The sequence below is a fragment of the Tetrao urogallus genome (assembly GCF_951394365.1).
Source record: "Tetrao urogallus genome assembly, chromosome: 5".
NCBI classification, from domain to species: Eukaryota; Metazoa; Chordata; class Aves; order Galliformes; family Phasianidae; genus Tetrao; species Tetrao urogallus.
The window spans coordinates 60,714,755-60,730,262 of record NC_136818.1 but is presented as its reverse complement, the minus strand read 5'-3'; the positions used below and the strand labels follow the sequence as shown (position 1 = coordinate 60,730,262).

At 42.2% G+C, this 15,508-nt stretch overlaps 1 protein-coding gene across 1 annotated transcript in view; it reads right to left on the bottom strand.

Annotated features, from left to right (window-relative positions):
* TACC2 (transforming acidic coiled-coil containing protein 2) overlaps positions 1–15,508 on the bottom strand; it is a gene marked incomplete at both ends in the record, with an annotated part of 51,227 nt that overhangs the window by 30,248 nt on the left and 5,471 nt on the right. Inside the window, 2 exons of the mRNA XM_079535302.1 lie at positions 439–1,756; positions 7,496–7,653. Of these exons, the coding sequence (XP_079391428.1) occupies positions 439–1,756; positions 7,496–7,653 (1,476 nt within the window). The remainder of the gene's footprint in view (positions 1–438; positions 1,757–7,495; positions 7,654–15,508) is intronic.

Here is a 15,508-nt window from a genome sequence, read left to right as displayed (position 1 = left end):
ATAGAGGATTTATTCTTGTCTTATTGTTCCATTCCTCACTCAAAAACTACGATTCATAAAATACTCTTTACTGGTGTGAATCTTCTTAAGCAGTTTCAAATTCCAAAACGAGGTCACCAAAAAATTTGACACAAAATTGATAAAATTGGGACTTAATCAGATTGAAAGCTACACTGGACCCCGAGATTCAAAAACTCAATTCCCAGACCAGTGACCTCATCAGGACTGATTCACTGCTGGTTCTCCCTTTTGATCTGGAAATGCCACGCTACCGAGGTAACAGGCTGAGGGAAAGCAGGTACAACATGAGTCAGTTGTGCAGTAAGCAGCACTCAACAGCATCTTCCTTTCTCTTGTCAAGGACAAAACTACCCTAACTATGCTATGGGTAGGAGTGTGCTGCTTCAAATCCAGAAACATCCGAGCCCTTTAACTTACGTCTTTAGTGGCGTCTTCTTCTTTTTTGCAGGTTTATTCAAGTTGTCTCCATCGGTTCCGTTTGTTTCGTTGGCACTGGCTGGTATCTCAAAGGAGGCTGGAGATTTAGTGGGTGAGTTGGCAATCTTAGAAGAAGACTTGAAAGGGTCAATGGAGTCCTCGCACATGTCTGGCTCAAAACTGTACGTTTGTTGAGGCAGCGTGGGAGATTCTTGCATTTTTGTACTGGAGGAGAACGGATTAAAATTGGGATCATCCCACTTGTCAATATCAAAAGTGTAAGATCCTTTTGTGATCGGGATTTCGTTTGGATCAGCGGGTGCCTTCGTCGGTGTGGTCGGAGCATTGTCAAGCTTTTCCACGGACTTTTTAGTCTTTGGCCTCCGTAGTGGCATTTTAGCACCAGGCTTTTTACCTGCTTTTTTAGGAGGAGGAGTGCTCTCCTGCTGCTCTTCACAGATCCCTTTTTCTTCCGAATAGTCAAATTCCAGCCTCACGGCAACACCTTTGGCTGGAGGGTCCTCTTGTCCCCCAGTGTCCGACGGAGTCACCTCCCCAGCCTCCGGTGCAGGTGTAAGAGGTAGCGTTTTCTTATTGGCAGGGGGTGAGTTTTGCACTTTGCTGCCTCCAGTGCTAAAAGCACTAATCCCTTCCAAATTGTCTGGATCCAAAGGGTAGGATCCCTCAGGCACAGCAGAGGCCTCCCGTTTCTCAGCAGAGGTTTTAGAAGGGTCAGTATACTCGGGTTTTACTGAGGCAGCTTTTGCTTCGGGTGCTGGTTTCTCCTCACCCGCAGAAGCTGCTTGGCCAAGGTCAGGAGGCTCTTGTGGCGCTTCCTTCACCAGCGGAGCGTCCAGGGATTTTTTTGCTGGCTGCTTCTTTTTTAAGGAAGCGGGCCTGGATTTCTTCGTTCGCTTAAGCGTACTGGAAGCACTGCTTGAACCAGTACCATAAGCATCTGCTGCCGGCGCTAGTGTCTCGCTGTTGCCAAGGTAGGATGCTCCATCAAAATCACTAGCTTGCAAGCTAAGAGACCGAGATAATGTAGATTTGGAAACTGGCACTGAATCGGTAGATTTTCTTCGAACATTCGCTTTGGGGTCACGATTCTTCAATTCTGGAGAGCTCGGTCCTAAGGCATGGAGAGAATCAACCAGCTCAATGTTATCAAAGTCCAAGTTGTAAGTTCCACTGCTGGCTATTGGCTTGTCCTCATCGAAGACGGTGGAAAAAGAATGGCAAGGGGGACGGAAAGGGCTTTCTTCAACTGACTCAGTGTGTGACACATCAGTGACAGGGGCAGTTTCAGGAGGTAATCCTGTGGAAACAAACAGAAAACAGTGAATTTCAAATGTCCCTTTACAATAAATTTCCTTACAGTTTGGCCAGTGCTTCAGCAAATGCATGTTCATATTAAGTTTTGTTTCCCATGTTCTATTTTTACTAATTTCCCAGAGGAAAAAACAATGGCACATGGCTTCCTCTCCACGAGACATCAAGGCTGCTCCTGTCTGCCCTAAGCAGTCAATACGTTCCACTTTGACCTCATAATTTCAAGTTTATAATGGGACATCAATCACTGAGAATTCCGTATGAAACAGATTATGTTGAAGATTAAAAAAGAAATCAATTAGACAACTCTACAAATATTCTCAGTTGCATATCTTCTATAAGAATGACCATTACGTGCTCCCTACTGATTATTCAAAACATTTCTCAAAAGCTAGTCCTAATTCAAACTTATATTCTAGAACTGTCCAACAGAGCATCTTTTCACTGTAGCTAAGCATTTGCTTGCTGAACAGAATCCTAAAAAGTTCTGTTGAACAATTATATTGGACAAAACAGACAAGCACACAGTGTATATCAAAAGGACAGAAAATAGAAAAGTAAGAGAGGATTAAGATAACGATTAAGATTGCTGCCTTCTATCTCATGAAAATTCATTACTAAAATGCCTTACTGATCCTGAATATGGGTTGCTCCTGCTGCCATTGCACTGTTCTGTGTCTGAACCTCACTGCCACCTCTATCAATATGCATGTATCACAGCCAAAGTGTGCAGAGCTCAGAAATCTTCAGTTCCCTACCCAGGATATGCTTAGCTGGCTTTGTACTTAGCAGCTGAGCTCTTGCTGATGAGCACTGAAAGAAAACACTTCAGTTTTTTCTATTGAGCAACATAGCATTTTTCACGTTGTCAACTTCAAATGAGTTCTTTGCCCATCCTTAAGTGATTTCAGCAAAATTTCTATGCATCTTTTTCACTTCAATCTTGACACGTTCTGCAAAACAAATTTCCATTTTGCCCAGCTCCATTCATTAATCTTTTCCATAAAAGCAGTACGGGCAGAGAATCAATAAGTACTCTTAGTTAGAAGCCATGACTGGATGATGAACAGATGATGAGCATTTTTTCTTTATTTCAGAGGAAATTTTATGTCCATATAGAAATTATTGTTTAAGGATGCTGAGAACGGAAGAAACTTTAGGGAATCAGATACATTTCCTTAGGGCAGCACGAAATACATTCAGACTTTTTCAAAGGAATGACAGCAAGATGGATTGTCTTTGAGGAATAGGATTTTACTGAGTTACATGAATTAAAAACATTGTTTTACTGTGGTTGTTTTGTTTTTTTTCTGAAATGAATGCCATTAACTTGGCAGTACTTCAGGACAGTTTATTATTTCCCTCATCTCCTCCGGGTTGCCCGTGGTTTCAGTCTGGTGGAATGGTCACTAATTAAACACCATTTGCTGAGCTTCACACACACATCTCTCACTTCTGACACTGGTCAGACTCAAACAGTGTCATAAAAGCCCACGCTGTACTAATCTGTGCATTTTACATCAAAATGGAATGGAAGACACTTAGCTAGAATACAGAGCAATAAGCACTTGCATAGCTCTAACAAGTCAGCAGAGCCCAAATCTAGGTCAGCATGAAATAAAAGGGAGATCCAAACACAGTCTTCTGAAATTACATGTTATTTTCATTCCTGCACATGCCGAAGGCCTCACTAGGGTTGAGGTCTCTTGTTTAAAGTCAGTACAAACATTTATTTTGTATATATATAAAAAAAATCAGTATTCTGCAGGACTTGGAATGTAGAAGACAGGCGCAGCACAGCTGAGGTTGGGAACAGATCACAGCAGCAAATGGAGGTACAACGCCCTCCATGCTCCACATAATGCAGAGTTTTAACCCCTTTAATTGCTTTTTTCACAGTTTCCTTCAAACCAAACTCAGTACAGATTTCTGCAGAGCGCAGCTCGACTCACTGCTGTGATGTTTCCATTGTTTCTGTATGGAACAATATGTGAAATTGAGAAAACAGGGCTTCTGGCAGAAATGCAGAGCTGCTGCTTGATTCCTCCAGCACCACAAGTGACACAGCTCCACCCTGGTAGCAGCAGGAATGTGGGAGGGAAGAGGTGAGCAGTATATATTGCAGAGCAACACAACATTGTATTGCTACAAAGACACGTTAAGATCATTCTTTCCTGATGTTAAAATCATATCCGGAGCACAGTGCCATTTGCTTTCTTACATCACAAGATTAAGCAAAACAGTCCTGCTGATTACAGTATTTCATTAACATACAGCTTGGTGGCAGAGGAATGCACTATGCAAAAGAAGGCAGGATTTGCTATACAGAGAACAGCATAACGTCTTGAACAAGGACTTTTAGGGGCCCACTGCAAGATGCTGACACTCATACCCAAATGATACCTGTAAGAGATGCCCACTGGTAGATACGAATTATTTTAAGGAGCACAGGTGAAAGCAGGGAAATCTGTTTTGTCCCAAAAAACAGGCGAATCCTGAAAGAAAGCTCCCACTTCATCTCGTTACAAAGAAGGTCCACACACTGCTCCTTCCATGTGGGCACCTTTCTGACTGTGGAAGAACCCTGCCTGGATTGGGTAAGAAAAATCCCTACACCAACAAAAGCCGAGGCTTTGTGAAGCCAGGCAGTGAGCCCTTGGGGTGAGAGGATCCGCACCAAACACAGGCAGTGTTACCTCAGGCGAAGGAATGCTTCCAAAAACCACAGAAGCATCTTCCAATATGCTTTAAAGATATTTTAAGCAGAAAAGAAATGATGCATCTCCACCAGCTACCAGCTTGTTGAATCTAAATCTTAACTGCTTCTTTATGAATAATGAATATCTATTGAGGAAATAGAATCAAGAGATTCCAGCTGCTTTTACATATTCTTCCCCTTCAATTATGTTCAGTTCCAGTGCTAGAGCTGCGCTGCATGCTAGGACAGTAGAGTGTTTTGTTCTTTGTTGACATGTCTCTAAAATAAGAACGAAATCCAATAGGCTTAGACTGGAAAATAAAAGCCTTAACGCTGCTGAGTTGGAGGCAAAGCAAAACACTACTTTGAAAGATGTAGAAACAAAACCTGGCCAGATCTAATAAAGCAAGAAGAAATACAACTCTATTTCTGCTTCCTTGAGAAAAAGAGGCAAAAGGAAACCTCTGGAAAATGCATACAGCACATACCCACACTCTCTGTGATAAAGAAATAACTCACCAGACAAGTATACTTTGCCTACAGCGTATAGAAATCGGAATTACTTAATATTACACATAGTCAAGCACTGCTTATTTCAAGTTCCTGCTTGTTACGAGAAGCCTTTGAAGAAATCAGTTGGTAGCACTATTTTTAAGATTACTGTAAAAATACTCCAGCCATTTATTCTGGGAGAAAATTTAGATATAAAGTTTATTTTCAATTTTGCTGTGCCAGGCTTGGAGAGGGGAAAAAAAAACAGTTTTCCATACCAAAAATTCAGCTCGCTTTTGCCTGGATCACCATCTCTGTACTGTAAATGCTGACTTCCATTTCTCTGGAACAGGAAGGAACTGGAGATAGGTCTCCCATTGGAGATGAGTGGGTTGTAACGCAGAGGACTGCAGGGCGTGCAGCTCCCTGAGCCCATCCGTGCCCCCTGGCCCCCTCCCCTCACCAGCAGGTCTCTGGCTCGGCCACGAGGCAGGTTTTACACTGCTGGGAGCTGGAATGAAGCCAGGTGAACCAAGCTGCATTTTGGTCCCATCATATATATTAAGCTTTGAAGTAGTTCTAATTAAAAACTCTCCTCTTGGCTTTCCAGCAGTGGGGTCCAGCTGTTGCGCTAATGAGAGCGGGCAGGATAACTGCAACCGTCTGCATCAATAATTACTGTCAGATACAGATGAAATAATCCTTGGAGCACTGACTGTGCTCCCTCCTTCCACCCCTCCCACAGAAGACAAAGACACGAGGCCAGCCGTTGCTGCCTTGCACCACATGTCAGACTCCTCGCCTGCCCGTCTTCCTTATTGCTATTGTGTGAGCTGTATGGTGCAATGAGAAACGCTCCTTCAGCTGCTCCTAAACCCCAGAAAGGGGCTCACTGTTGCGTGCAGCCATGTGCACAACCCAGAGGTAATAGAACTGCAGGATAACTGTTCCTCAGTGGCTTATGGAGTACAAAACGTTCAACTAAAATGTCACGTTACCAAAGGAGCATGCAAACACCCAGATTAGAGTCTTCGTATTCTTAACTTCTGCTAAAGATTCCAGAAACAAATGAATGCTTTGCGTTGCCCTCCTACATTTGATCTTCTTCTGCATTACATATCTTTCTTCTCTCCCATAAATCATCCTGTTGTATAACTGCATATTGCATAACTTTGGAGCTCTGTCAGCTTGTAGTAATTTGCCTCCTGTGAACAAAATCTTATTTTCAAATGAAATGTTTTCATCTCTGCCATCCAGTGGCTTTTAATAGAGCTCACGTTTGGCTATGAATAAATATATTCAGTTTCCTATCTTTCTTCAGGAATATCTGACAGAAAGGAGGGAGAGATGTGGGATACAGGGAGGAAAGAATCACACGTGACAGGGAAGCACATGCATAATCGAGGGCTTGCAGATAATCTACTGCAGTAATTAAAAACATGCTCCAATCCTGTTTAGCGTAGGATTCTTTTGTTCTCTCAGCAATTAACTTACTTTGTAATCACGGAAATTAAAATTAGAAAAAGGAAAGAAGATGGAGAAACATTTGATACAGTGAAGAGAGAACCGTAAAGGAAAAACTACTAGATCTCAGTATTTCATTTCCATTTTATGGGATCGGTTTGTCCTTTCACATTCTTATGAACTCTTAGCATAACAACAATCTTCAAGAGCACTTCATGAATAAACCCTAGAAATATTTTCAAGATAGACAGAGATAAGGATAGCTCAGGATATTTCCAAGGCTTGTCATATCCCTTAAGGTTGAAATCAAAGCTCAAAAGCTTCCATTATGCATATGAAACACAAGTGAGCTTTAGTAAAATCACCTTTTCACATTTCAGCCAGGTAATCAAGATGACTTGGCTTTTGGATAGGAAAATAGACAGCATAATGGGGAATTCAATCTTAAATTGCTCAGCTGTCATCAGACAACCCAAACAAAGCTAATTTGGGCTAATACAGTGCTTCTACTCCCTCAAATTCTATTATTCAATTTGGAGAACAAAGAACACTCTCTTAGAGACAAAAGTTTCTGTTTTTTTTTTTTTTAATGCAATATTCTCTTCTTGAAAGTTCTTTTGTCAGTGTATACCATTTTCATGTATCTGTATTACACACACACTCATGTGAACTGCTTTGTTACTTCTATACTGCACCAAAGAGCTCATTACTATTGTTAGATGTTCTACTCTTCTTTCCGTTCTGCTTCAGATGACAGCTGAAAGTGACATTTTGTTAGCTGTCACTGTTAACAGCACCTGCATCTCTCTTAGTAAAGCTCCTAAAGTACTGGGAGGAGGGAATGGAAAAAATAATAAAGAAAAGATGAACTTTCTAGAATACTTGTCAGATGTTGTGGCAGATTCTCTATTACTTTATTCCAGCAAGCAACTGGGTTTTTCCTCTTGTAGTGGATGAAGATGAGTATAAACTCATTAATCTTCCAGAAAACACTTTGTTAGCATCCATTCCTTGTCTCTGCTAACACAAACACCTCCTGCAGCAACCTGTCCCATACTGCATGCTTGTTACCTGTGTCTTCCAAGGGCAGCTGAGGCTTTATTTCTTGCTCTGCTATATCTGCTACGATGGCTACCTCCGTGTCGGGTGGTGGCTGTGGAGGTGATGGAGGAGCCTTGACTGGTGTCGTGGACTCTGGGGTCTCAAATGCTTCTTCTGAGTCAGAGCTCCTGGGGAAAACAAGAGAGAGAGAGAGTATCCTTTAGCAGGCAGGACTAGTGAGTAGAGTGAAGATTCATGTTTGGAGGAGACAAGTTGTATTTGGAAATGCAGAATTTTCCCACAGCCCTTTTCAAAAGATAAACACACAGGTTCGTTACACACGGTGAGACAAGCCATAAAACGTGCTGAGTCCTGGTGTTGTCAATCATTCAAATTGACAGTTTCCTGAAGGAAAAGGGATCTGCCCATTTCTAGCAATTCTTTTCAAGGCTGGACTGCAGTCCCCATGGCTGCCCACACTCAGCATGACAGCGCAGCGGGGACCAAACCTGCTGTGAAATGAAACCAGAAGCACCCCACAAGCCACCCTGCTGCAACGAGGACTCCTCTCACTTTGTTGAAGTCAAACGATACCTCAGAGCTGCCAGATTCTGCTCTCTTTATTAAAGCTCATGATTATTTTAAGCAGATCGATGTCAGCAGAGGTACAAGTACTGGATTTGCATCCTATTACGCCTGCTGAAATCTGTCACAGCAGGAAATCTCCTGTGAACTGGGTAAGAAAAGAACCCACAACCACCAGCCTGAGCAACAGAGGGGACTCTGCAGAACATCACGACCCCTCTCCCTGGTGCAACCAGATGCTTTGGGTGGTTTTCTCACCTTTTGGGAAATTTGTCTGCCCAAAGCTTACACCATTTCCTAGAGAACTGCTCATCAAAACTGTCTGGGTATCAATTCTTTCTACGGCTGTAAGACCTCTCTGTGTCACTGCTTAAACCATGCACAGTCATCAGGCTACAGAATGGGTGAATAGGAAGAGGCAGGCTGCAGCTATGTGAATTATATCCCTTCAGACACATATTGTGCCCTAAGTTGAAATATTTTAAGAAGAGCTGAGAACAAAGAACTTCCATAAACACAGCTATACAGTAGTCATTCAACAGAGCAACATTTTCTCCTACATACACTGAGATGGTTCAGGAAACTCATAAGTTGAAGCATCAAGCGAAAAGGCAATTTGATATTTACCTTGTAGAGAAATATTTCCTGTCATAAAAATAAACCTATGATGCTATCATCCAAACCAGCAGAATTAAGGGCAATTCCTACCTGTTGAGTTTGTCTGTATCACCTGAGCTTCAGCACATCTTTGTTTTGCCAATATTTAATAATCTTGGAAAGGCTCCAATCCAATACATTTAACGTTCACATGCACTCCAGCATAAGCAGCAATGTAACCAGAAAGAACTGCCTTAACCATAATTCAAATGCTGCTGAGTTTGTTATGGGAAGCAATTGCACCAACAAAATATGGCATTTAAAAAAGAAATCTGAAAGGAAGCTCAATATCAGAAGAACATTCTTTGCCACTGCCTGGAGTGTGGCAGAGAGCACAAAGCCTGCAAGCACATACGAGGACATTACTCCATGGTCTACATCACATATCCTAGGCAAATGAGATCCTGTGTTGAGCCAGTTCAGCTTTCCCTTGTGAAAATAATGCTTGGTCTCTCTTGCATTGGATATTTTTAAGACCATAGCTGTACTTTTAAAGCATACCAAAAGATTTTCCCAGAACAGGATTTCCTGTGAAAAGGAAATTACATATTTCAGCCAGCTCTATTCATAATGTCATTTCTCTCAGAAATAAAGGGTGTACAGGAAAAAAACAAAAACAACAACAAAAAAAACCCCACTGCCTTAAAGTTCATAACATAGAACAGACTGCCAGTGGTGGTGGGCACGGACCCATTGGTGGGCAGGTTGCGCCAAAGGGAAGTGCCTGTTTCATCTTCTATACCATGCTTCTGGAGCTCCAGACAAGGAGAAGGCAGGGTAAGAAGGGACTCGTGGGTCTTGGACAGTGCAGAACTGTTGGTCCCAGCTCATCAGTTAGGGGGCATGCATGACTTGGTTGTGCAAGTATAGAACTGCAGCCTGAAGAATTGGTTTCTGAGAAAACAAGGAATTTAAAGCTATAGGATAGAACACACATTCACACATTCCAAAAGGCAATGGCCAGCTTAGGTAATCAATGGGAGCTTGCTTTGAGAGTATATTTTGTATCTTTACATCTGCATCCTTTGTTGTTTTTTTTGTTGTTGTTGGCTTTTTTTATGCAATGGGCAAAAAAGATATAGATTGTTGAAGACACCAAATGATGATAATAATAGAGTACAAAATAACTAGAAATATTCTTGTAGTCCATCTCCTTCACCTCTTGGAAGATAGCCAGTAAGCAGTAAATAGAAAGGCAGCCAATAGAACACAGTGAACAGTCTATAGCAGGTACAGATAGGGAGAGTTGGGAGAGCCAAGGAGCAGCCAGGGGAGCTGGAGTTCTCCTGTTCTCATCTGGAGGCTTGGAGGTCTTGCCAGCCTGCTGCACTAACCTCAGGAAGAAACAAGGGGAGTAACTTGGGTTGAATTCTTTGCCACCTTCCTTGAGGAAACTCAGCCTTAGAACTGACCTTACCTTTTTTTTTTTGTAAAGCACATGCTATGAAGTCGTCCCTTATTTTAGGACAAAAAATAGCCCTTAGTCACTGTGGCTGGCAAGCACACAGTAAGCAAGAATGGGATTTCTTGCTGCCCCTGCTTCTGCTTGCCGTCTTCAAGCATGACAGCCATCAAATTGTGGTCACCCACAGTTAATGCCCACAGCCTAGAGTCAAAATGAAATAGCTTGCAGCAGAATGGTTTCAATGCCTTCTGCCTCACTGGGAATCTTCCAATGTCTCAGGTTCTTCCAACATTTACGTTACAGCAGTATAAGCAGTGCAAGTGCATGCTCACATTAAAGAAAGTCATGGATATCTTACGACATGCACAGAACAACAAAAGCAAACTGTGCTCCATTACCATACAGGAGTGCTTGGAAAGTAATGAGCCAAAATAAAGGATTCCAAAGTTTGATTGGAGAGCTCTTATTTAAATATTGCCCTCTAATTGACATGGGCAGGATGTTTGGAGGGCTGTTCCAGACATTAAGCAGCCTCTCATATCCACAATGCTAATCTGGCTGATCAATTAGAAGCAGCAGAAACTTCCAAAGACTTGTTTGGGATACAGCTGCAATCCTAAATACTTGAGGAAGAGGAGATAGAAATTGCTATTTTGTCTTCTATTTTGTTTTCTACCTCACATTTACACCTGCACATTCTTTGCTGCTGGCTAGAGCTGCATTCCTAAAGGCAACACACAGGTTCCAGTAGATCTAACCTTCTAAAGCATCTGAAATATCATGAAGTTAAGATATTCAGTATTTGCTGAACAATTTATCACATAGCATGTGAAGAATCCAAATGAACAAAAAAAAAAAAAAAAAAAAAAAAAAAAGCAAGCAATTTCTTAAAATGCTCAATTTAGTGTTGAAGATGAATTTTGGTTTTCATTCCTGTAATCCCACTGGGAGATGATCTGGATATAAAAAGGAGGAATGAGTTCTGCAGTCTCACCGCCATCGATCATTTTCAGAGATGATCCTCATAAAACCTGCATGAATAATTCAGATCTGCTTTACTGATGAGATCAGAGCCAGGGCTGTAGGACTGGCTGTACGTTTCTGAGGTCAATCTCTTCTGTATGTTACTTAAATGGGCACTTACACTGCACTGACTGACAGGTCTGAAAAGACACATATTTCAAACACAACAAAAGAGCCCAAGCAGTAATTCCTTTCCTGGAGACCAAGTTACCAATGGAAGCCATGGACCTGACCCTAGGCCTTACTCACTGCAACCAACACTTCTGGATGGTTACAGCCAAAGGTCCTTTTTTCATGCCAGTGTGATGTTAGGGTAATATCAAAAACATTTCTGCTCTATGTGCTGCCATTTTTGCATGGTGATTGCCTACTCAGCAACTCAAGGCTAACAAAGCACTCTAAATAAATAATGTCTCTTATGATGGTGACTGCTAGCTATGGCATTTTACATCTACATGTGCTGAGTATCAAACTTTACAGATTGTAAATGCTAATATTACATTTGTATGGGAATGTACAGAAGATATGAAAGATACACTAGTAGATTTGTCTGGTTATTTAGCTATTAGATGATAATGTTTGGTACCTGGATTACTGAAATACTCCACCTGTCATCCAAGGATCTGTTAAACATGTGGTATTAAAAATGGCACAAATACGGTGTCAAGCATAAACCTCACAAACAATATTTTCTTCCTCCCTAGTAAAATATACCATTAAAATGACTGAATGTCTCAAAACCAATTCAAAAGTACTGATACCACCGAAAACATTTTGCACAGAGAAGAGCAAAACCATTAACCTCAGCCAAGCCTATCAAAACTCACGGGTCAGTGACTTTAACAGGGATCGTTTAAAGCCATCTGCCTTTACCACCCCAACCCCTTGGCAAGGCTGGCAGCGTGGGATGTGACTGTCACATCGAGCCAGGGACTGGAGGAGGCTCAAACGTGTCACTTACATGTCACCAGACTCCATCTGTAAGACTGTTTCTTTTGGGACACGTCTGACCATTAACTATTAATGGACTGTTGTAAGGACGCTCGGTGACACGACCATCTAACCTACAATTAAATTCCCAACAAGCCTACAGTGTGAGAAGCTGAGCTGTGAAACTCGTCTCAAGAAGGGGATGCTAGAAGGCTGCAGTCAGACTGCCATTGCCCCAGCCTCCATCCTGCTCACCCTGTTGTGATGCCACTGTCCCACATGGAACATCCCTGCTGGCTTGCACCCACAGGATCACCATGCTCACATACGTACCAGATTAGGCTTTGAGCTTCTCACCTGCCTTGCAGCAATGATGGAATGTTTCATGGGCTTCTCACTTGCAAAGTCTGATAATCAAAACACTGGTTTCATCGCAGCATCATTTCACCTTAGACTACATAGCTGGAAAATAATTCACCAATTGCTGCCTTGTAGATCATTGTTTTTACATTCAAACTGGGTATGTTTCAGTGAAAAACAGGAACAGCAGCTTCTTGAACCACAATAATTTAGAATAATATTATAGAAGATATCCCTCATTTAATTAAGTTAATTTCCTTGGCATCTTCATTTTTTTTTTTTTTTTAATCCAGCTGTCTTACAGATACAACAAAACCCCAATGTCAACTAAATTGTAGGATGACTAAAAAAAAAGATGGTAGCGTTGTTTTTTGGTTTTTGTTTTCTCCATCCAAGAAAGGTTTTTTGTAAAAGCATTTGTTGCAATTAAAGTTGGGAGGCTTAAAAAGGATTTATGCTTCATATTCATGGTTTCTGCAGCAAAGTAACATTACTCAAAGCCGACTGCAGGTTGTTCCCTAACAGAGGAGCATAAGCCCAGGATAATGTCACATGATCATTCTATGGCTTGAGCTGCAACACAGAAGCATTCTTTGCAGTTCTTACTTTATGAGGTTTCATCAAATAAATCCCATTCCACTGAAATGACAGAGACCTACTTTCGTGCAGTGCAATTACATGAGAACTCATATTGACACAGACGTGTGCAGAAAGCAGGGCAGGCACTCCTCTCCAGAGAAGGATTTAAAGATGATTTCAGCACAAATATCCCTCCAAGCTCCACGGCAAACACGGCAACCCAGGAAAATAATGGATCTCGCACTGAAGGTGAGACCTCCCAGCCCAAATGTGATGCGCCCCAACAAGCACAAAGCTTCACTGAAGGATGAAGGGGAGGAAGTGCAGTGTGCTGAGCAGCAGCCAGAGCCACATCCCTCCTTTGTGCAGCATTCACCTCTCCCTCACGCTGTGAGCCCGTGGGATGCTTGCTGCTGTCTGGGCACAGCTCAGAGCTGTAATGATGTGCTACACCTGCAGAAATCGGTGTGAGCAGCAAGCACTGCTGGGTGATGCACAGCTGCTGGTGTCACTTCTCCGAGCCACTTCACGCCAGCCTGCAGACATCCTCAGACAGCAGAGCTGGGATACAAGAATCTGCCTGTTTTGGTGGTGGTGTTTCGGCTTACATTTTCAGATCATTACATGGGACTTCAGCCATGGAAAATAATACCCTGTGTGTTATCCAAACCACACAGGTCAACTTGGAGACGTGTTTTCTGAAAAAGGAAACATATGCCTCCCATAAGCATTAATCACTTCCTATTAAAAGGCCGATTTCTCTTCATGGGATGATTATGTTTAGATTGTATTAGGATTAGAACTGCAGCAGAGGAGAATTAAAAGGGCACGATCAACTTAAAAAACAATGCTGATTGCTGTTTTTTAACCTACTGCATTACAAGTAATCCTCTTTCTATAACTGATAAGGGGAGAAGGAATCATTTCTCCTGCTTTTACTGTTTGTTTATTCAGCGATTTCAAGAGCGTTTTGTGCAGAAGCCAAATTCACACTCCCCCAGCAAAAGCCATTTCCTGCTTCACGCAGCAACAAGAAAGGAACGTCTCAAGCTGTGGGAAGCCACATCTGAAAGAGAAGATTGAGGGATATAATACTGCACGCTTACAGCAGCACTTCAAACTACTTAACTCATTTTTCTAACTGATTAGCAAGTAGTTCTCCGTACTGCCTCAAATGACATTAAAATTTCCGTCTTTGTGGCTTTTGCTGAGATCTAATAGTGCTTTTCAATGCCACTGATAGAAGTGAATAATGAAATGAATCCCCATTCTTTCTGGCCAGCCTCTCCCTCTCACTGACTGTAGTCTGAAGAATGAAAACACTTTACAGAGCCAGGGCTCAGAACTGAAGGATCTGTACGTTCTGTAATCTCCACGCTCCTTGCAGGCAGATGCTTTAATTCTCAGAGGAACAAGAGGAAAACACCATTTAATTAAAGACACTCATCCTCAGACATCACAGCAGTACATACGCTAACATGTCCCTAAACAACCAGAGGCTGCAAAACGTTCAAATACCAAAATCTCTTCAGGGATGAGAACAGTAAAGATACAAAGATACTCCGATATCCAGGTAGAGAAATGTTTTCCACAAATATAGTTACAATCAGTTAATACACAGTGATTCCAATCAGTGCTGCACTGCCATTCACTCTCTTAGCCTAGGGATTTGATGTTTAAGTATTTAACACCCATGACAAATACCTTTCCTCTGTCTTCAGTAGTGAGCGCTCAGGTTTTAATCCGGAAACAACATCTCCTTAACTACATCCCTAGAAAGCAAACCAGGTGCCCGTGCTAACTGCTGTACAGCACCATGCAAAGGCTCCAAGGGAAAGCAATCAATAACACATTGGGAGCCAGAACTGTGCCTTTGAAATGGCTTTATTTGCTGGAACTACCTTGGAAATCCAACCAGGCTTTCCCTTAGCCATCTCTGCTCACAGGCACACAGCGGGTCCTTTGCCACAGGGCTGCACTGAGCCATGCTGTGAGCAGTGGTACCAGGAAGGTGACATCCATGGCTGGCAGTAGCACCTGTGTGACAAACCATGCCTGGGTTCCTGGATCCAAGGGAGTGGCCTCAGACTCCAGGAGTAAACAAAGGAATTCGCATTCCTCGCTCATCCTCCCCCTCCTTGAGCAATGAAACTCAGCACAACGCTGGGCTCATCTTTAATGAGAGCAGCGAACCGTTAACGAGAGCAATAAATCCACGTTTCTGTGCTGAAAGTAAATCAAAGCGCAAAAGCAGGAGCTTGACTGCAACTGCTGCTAGGTTTCACATCTGATCTATGTTTAGCCCAAGAAACAAGCTTCTTTTGTTTAGAAAAAAACCCCTTACTTATAGATTTGAGCATAACTCCAAGGATGCAGTTTAATCTAAATCAAAGAATTGCAAATCACCTGATTTTTCTAAAGTTTACTTTTCATCTCACCAGAAGAAATGACCCCAATTCCTTCTCTGGGAGGCAAGAAGCTCCCAAACACTCATTATATCCTCA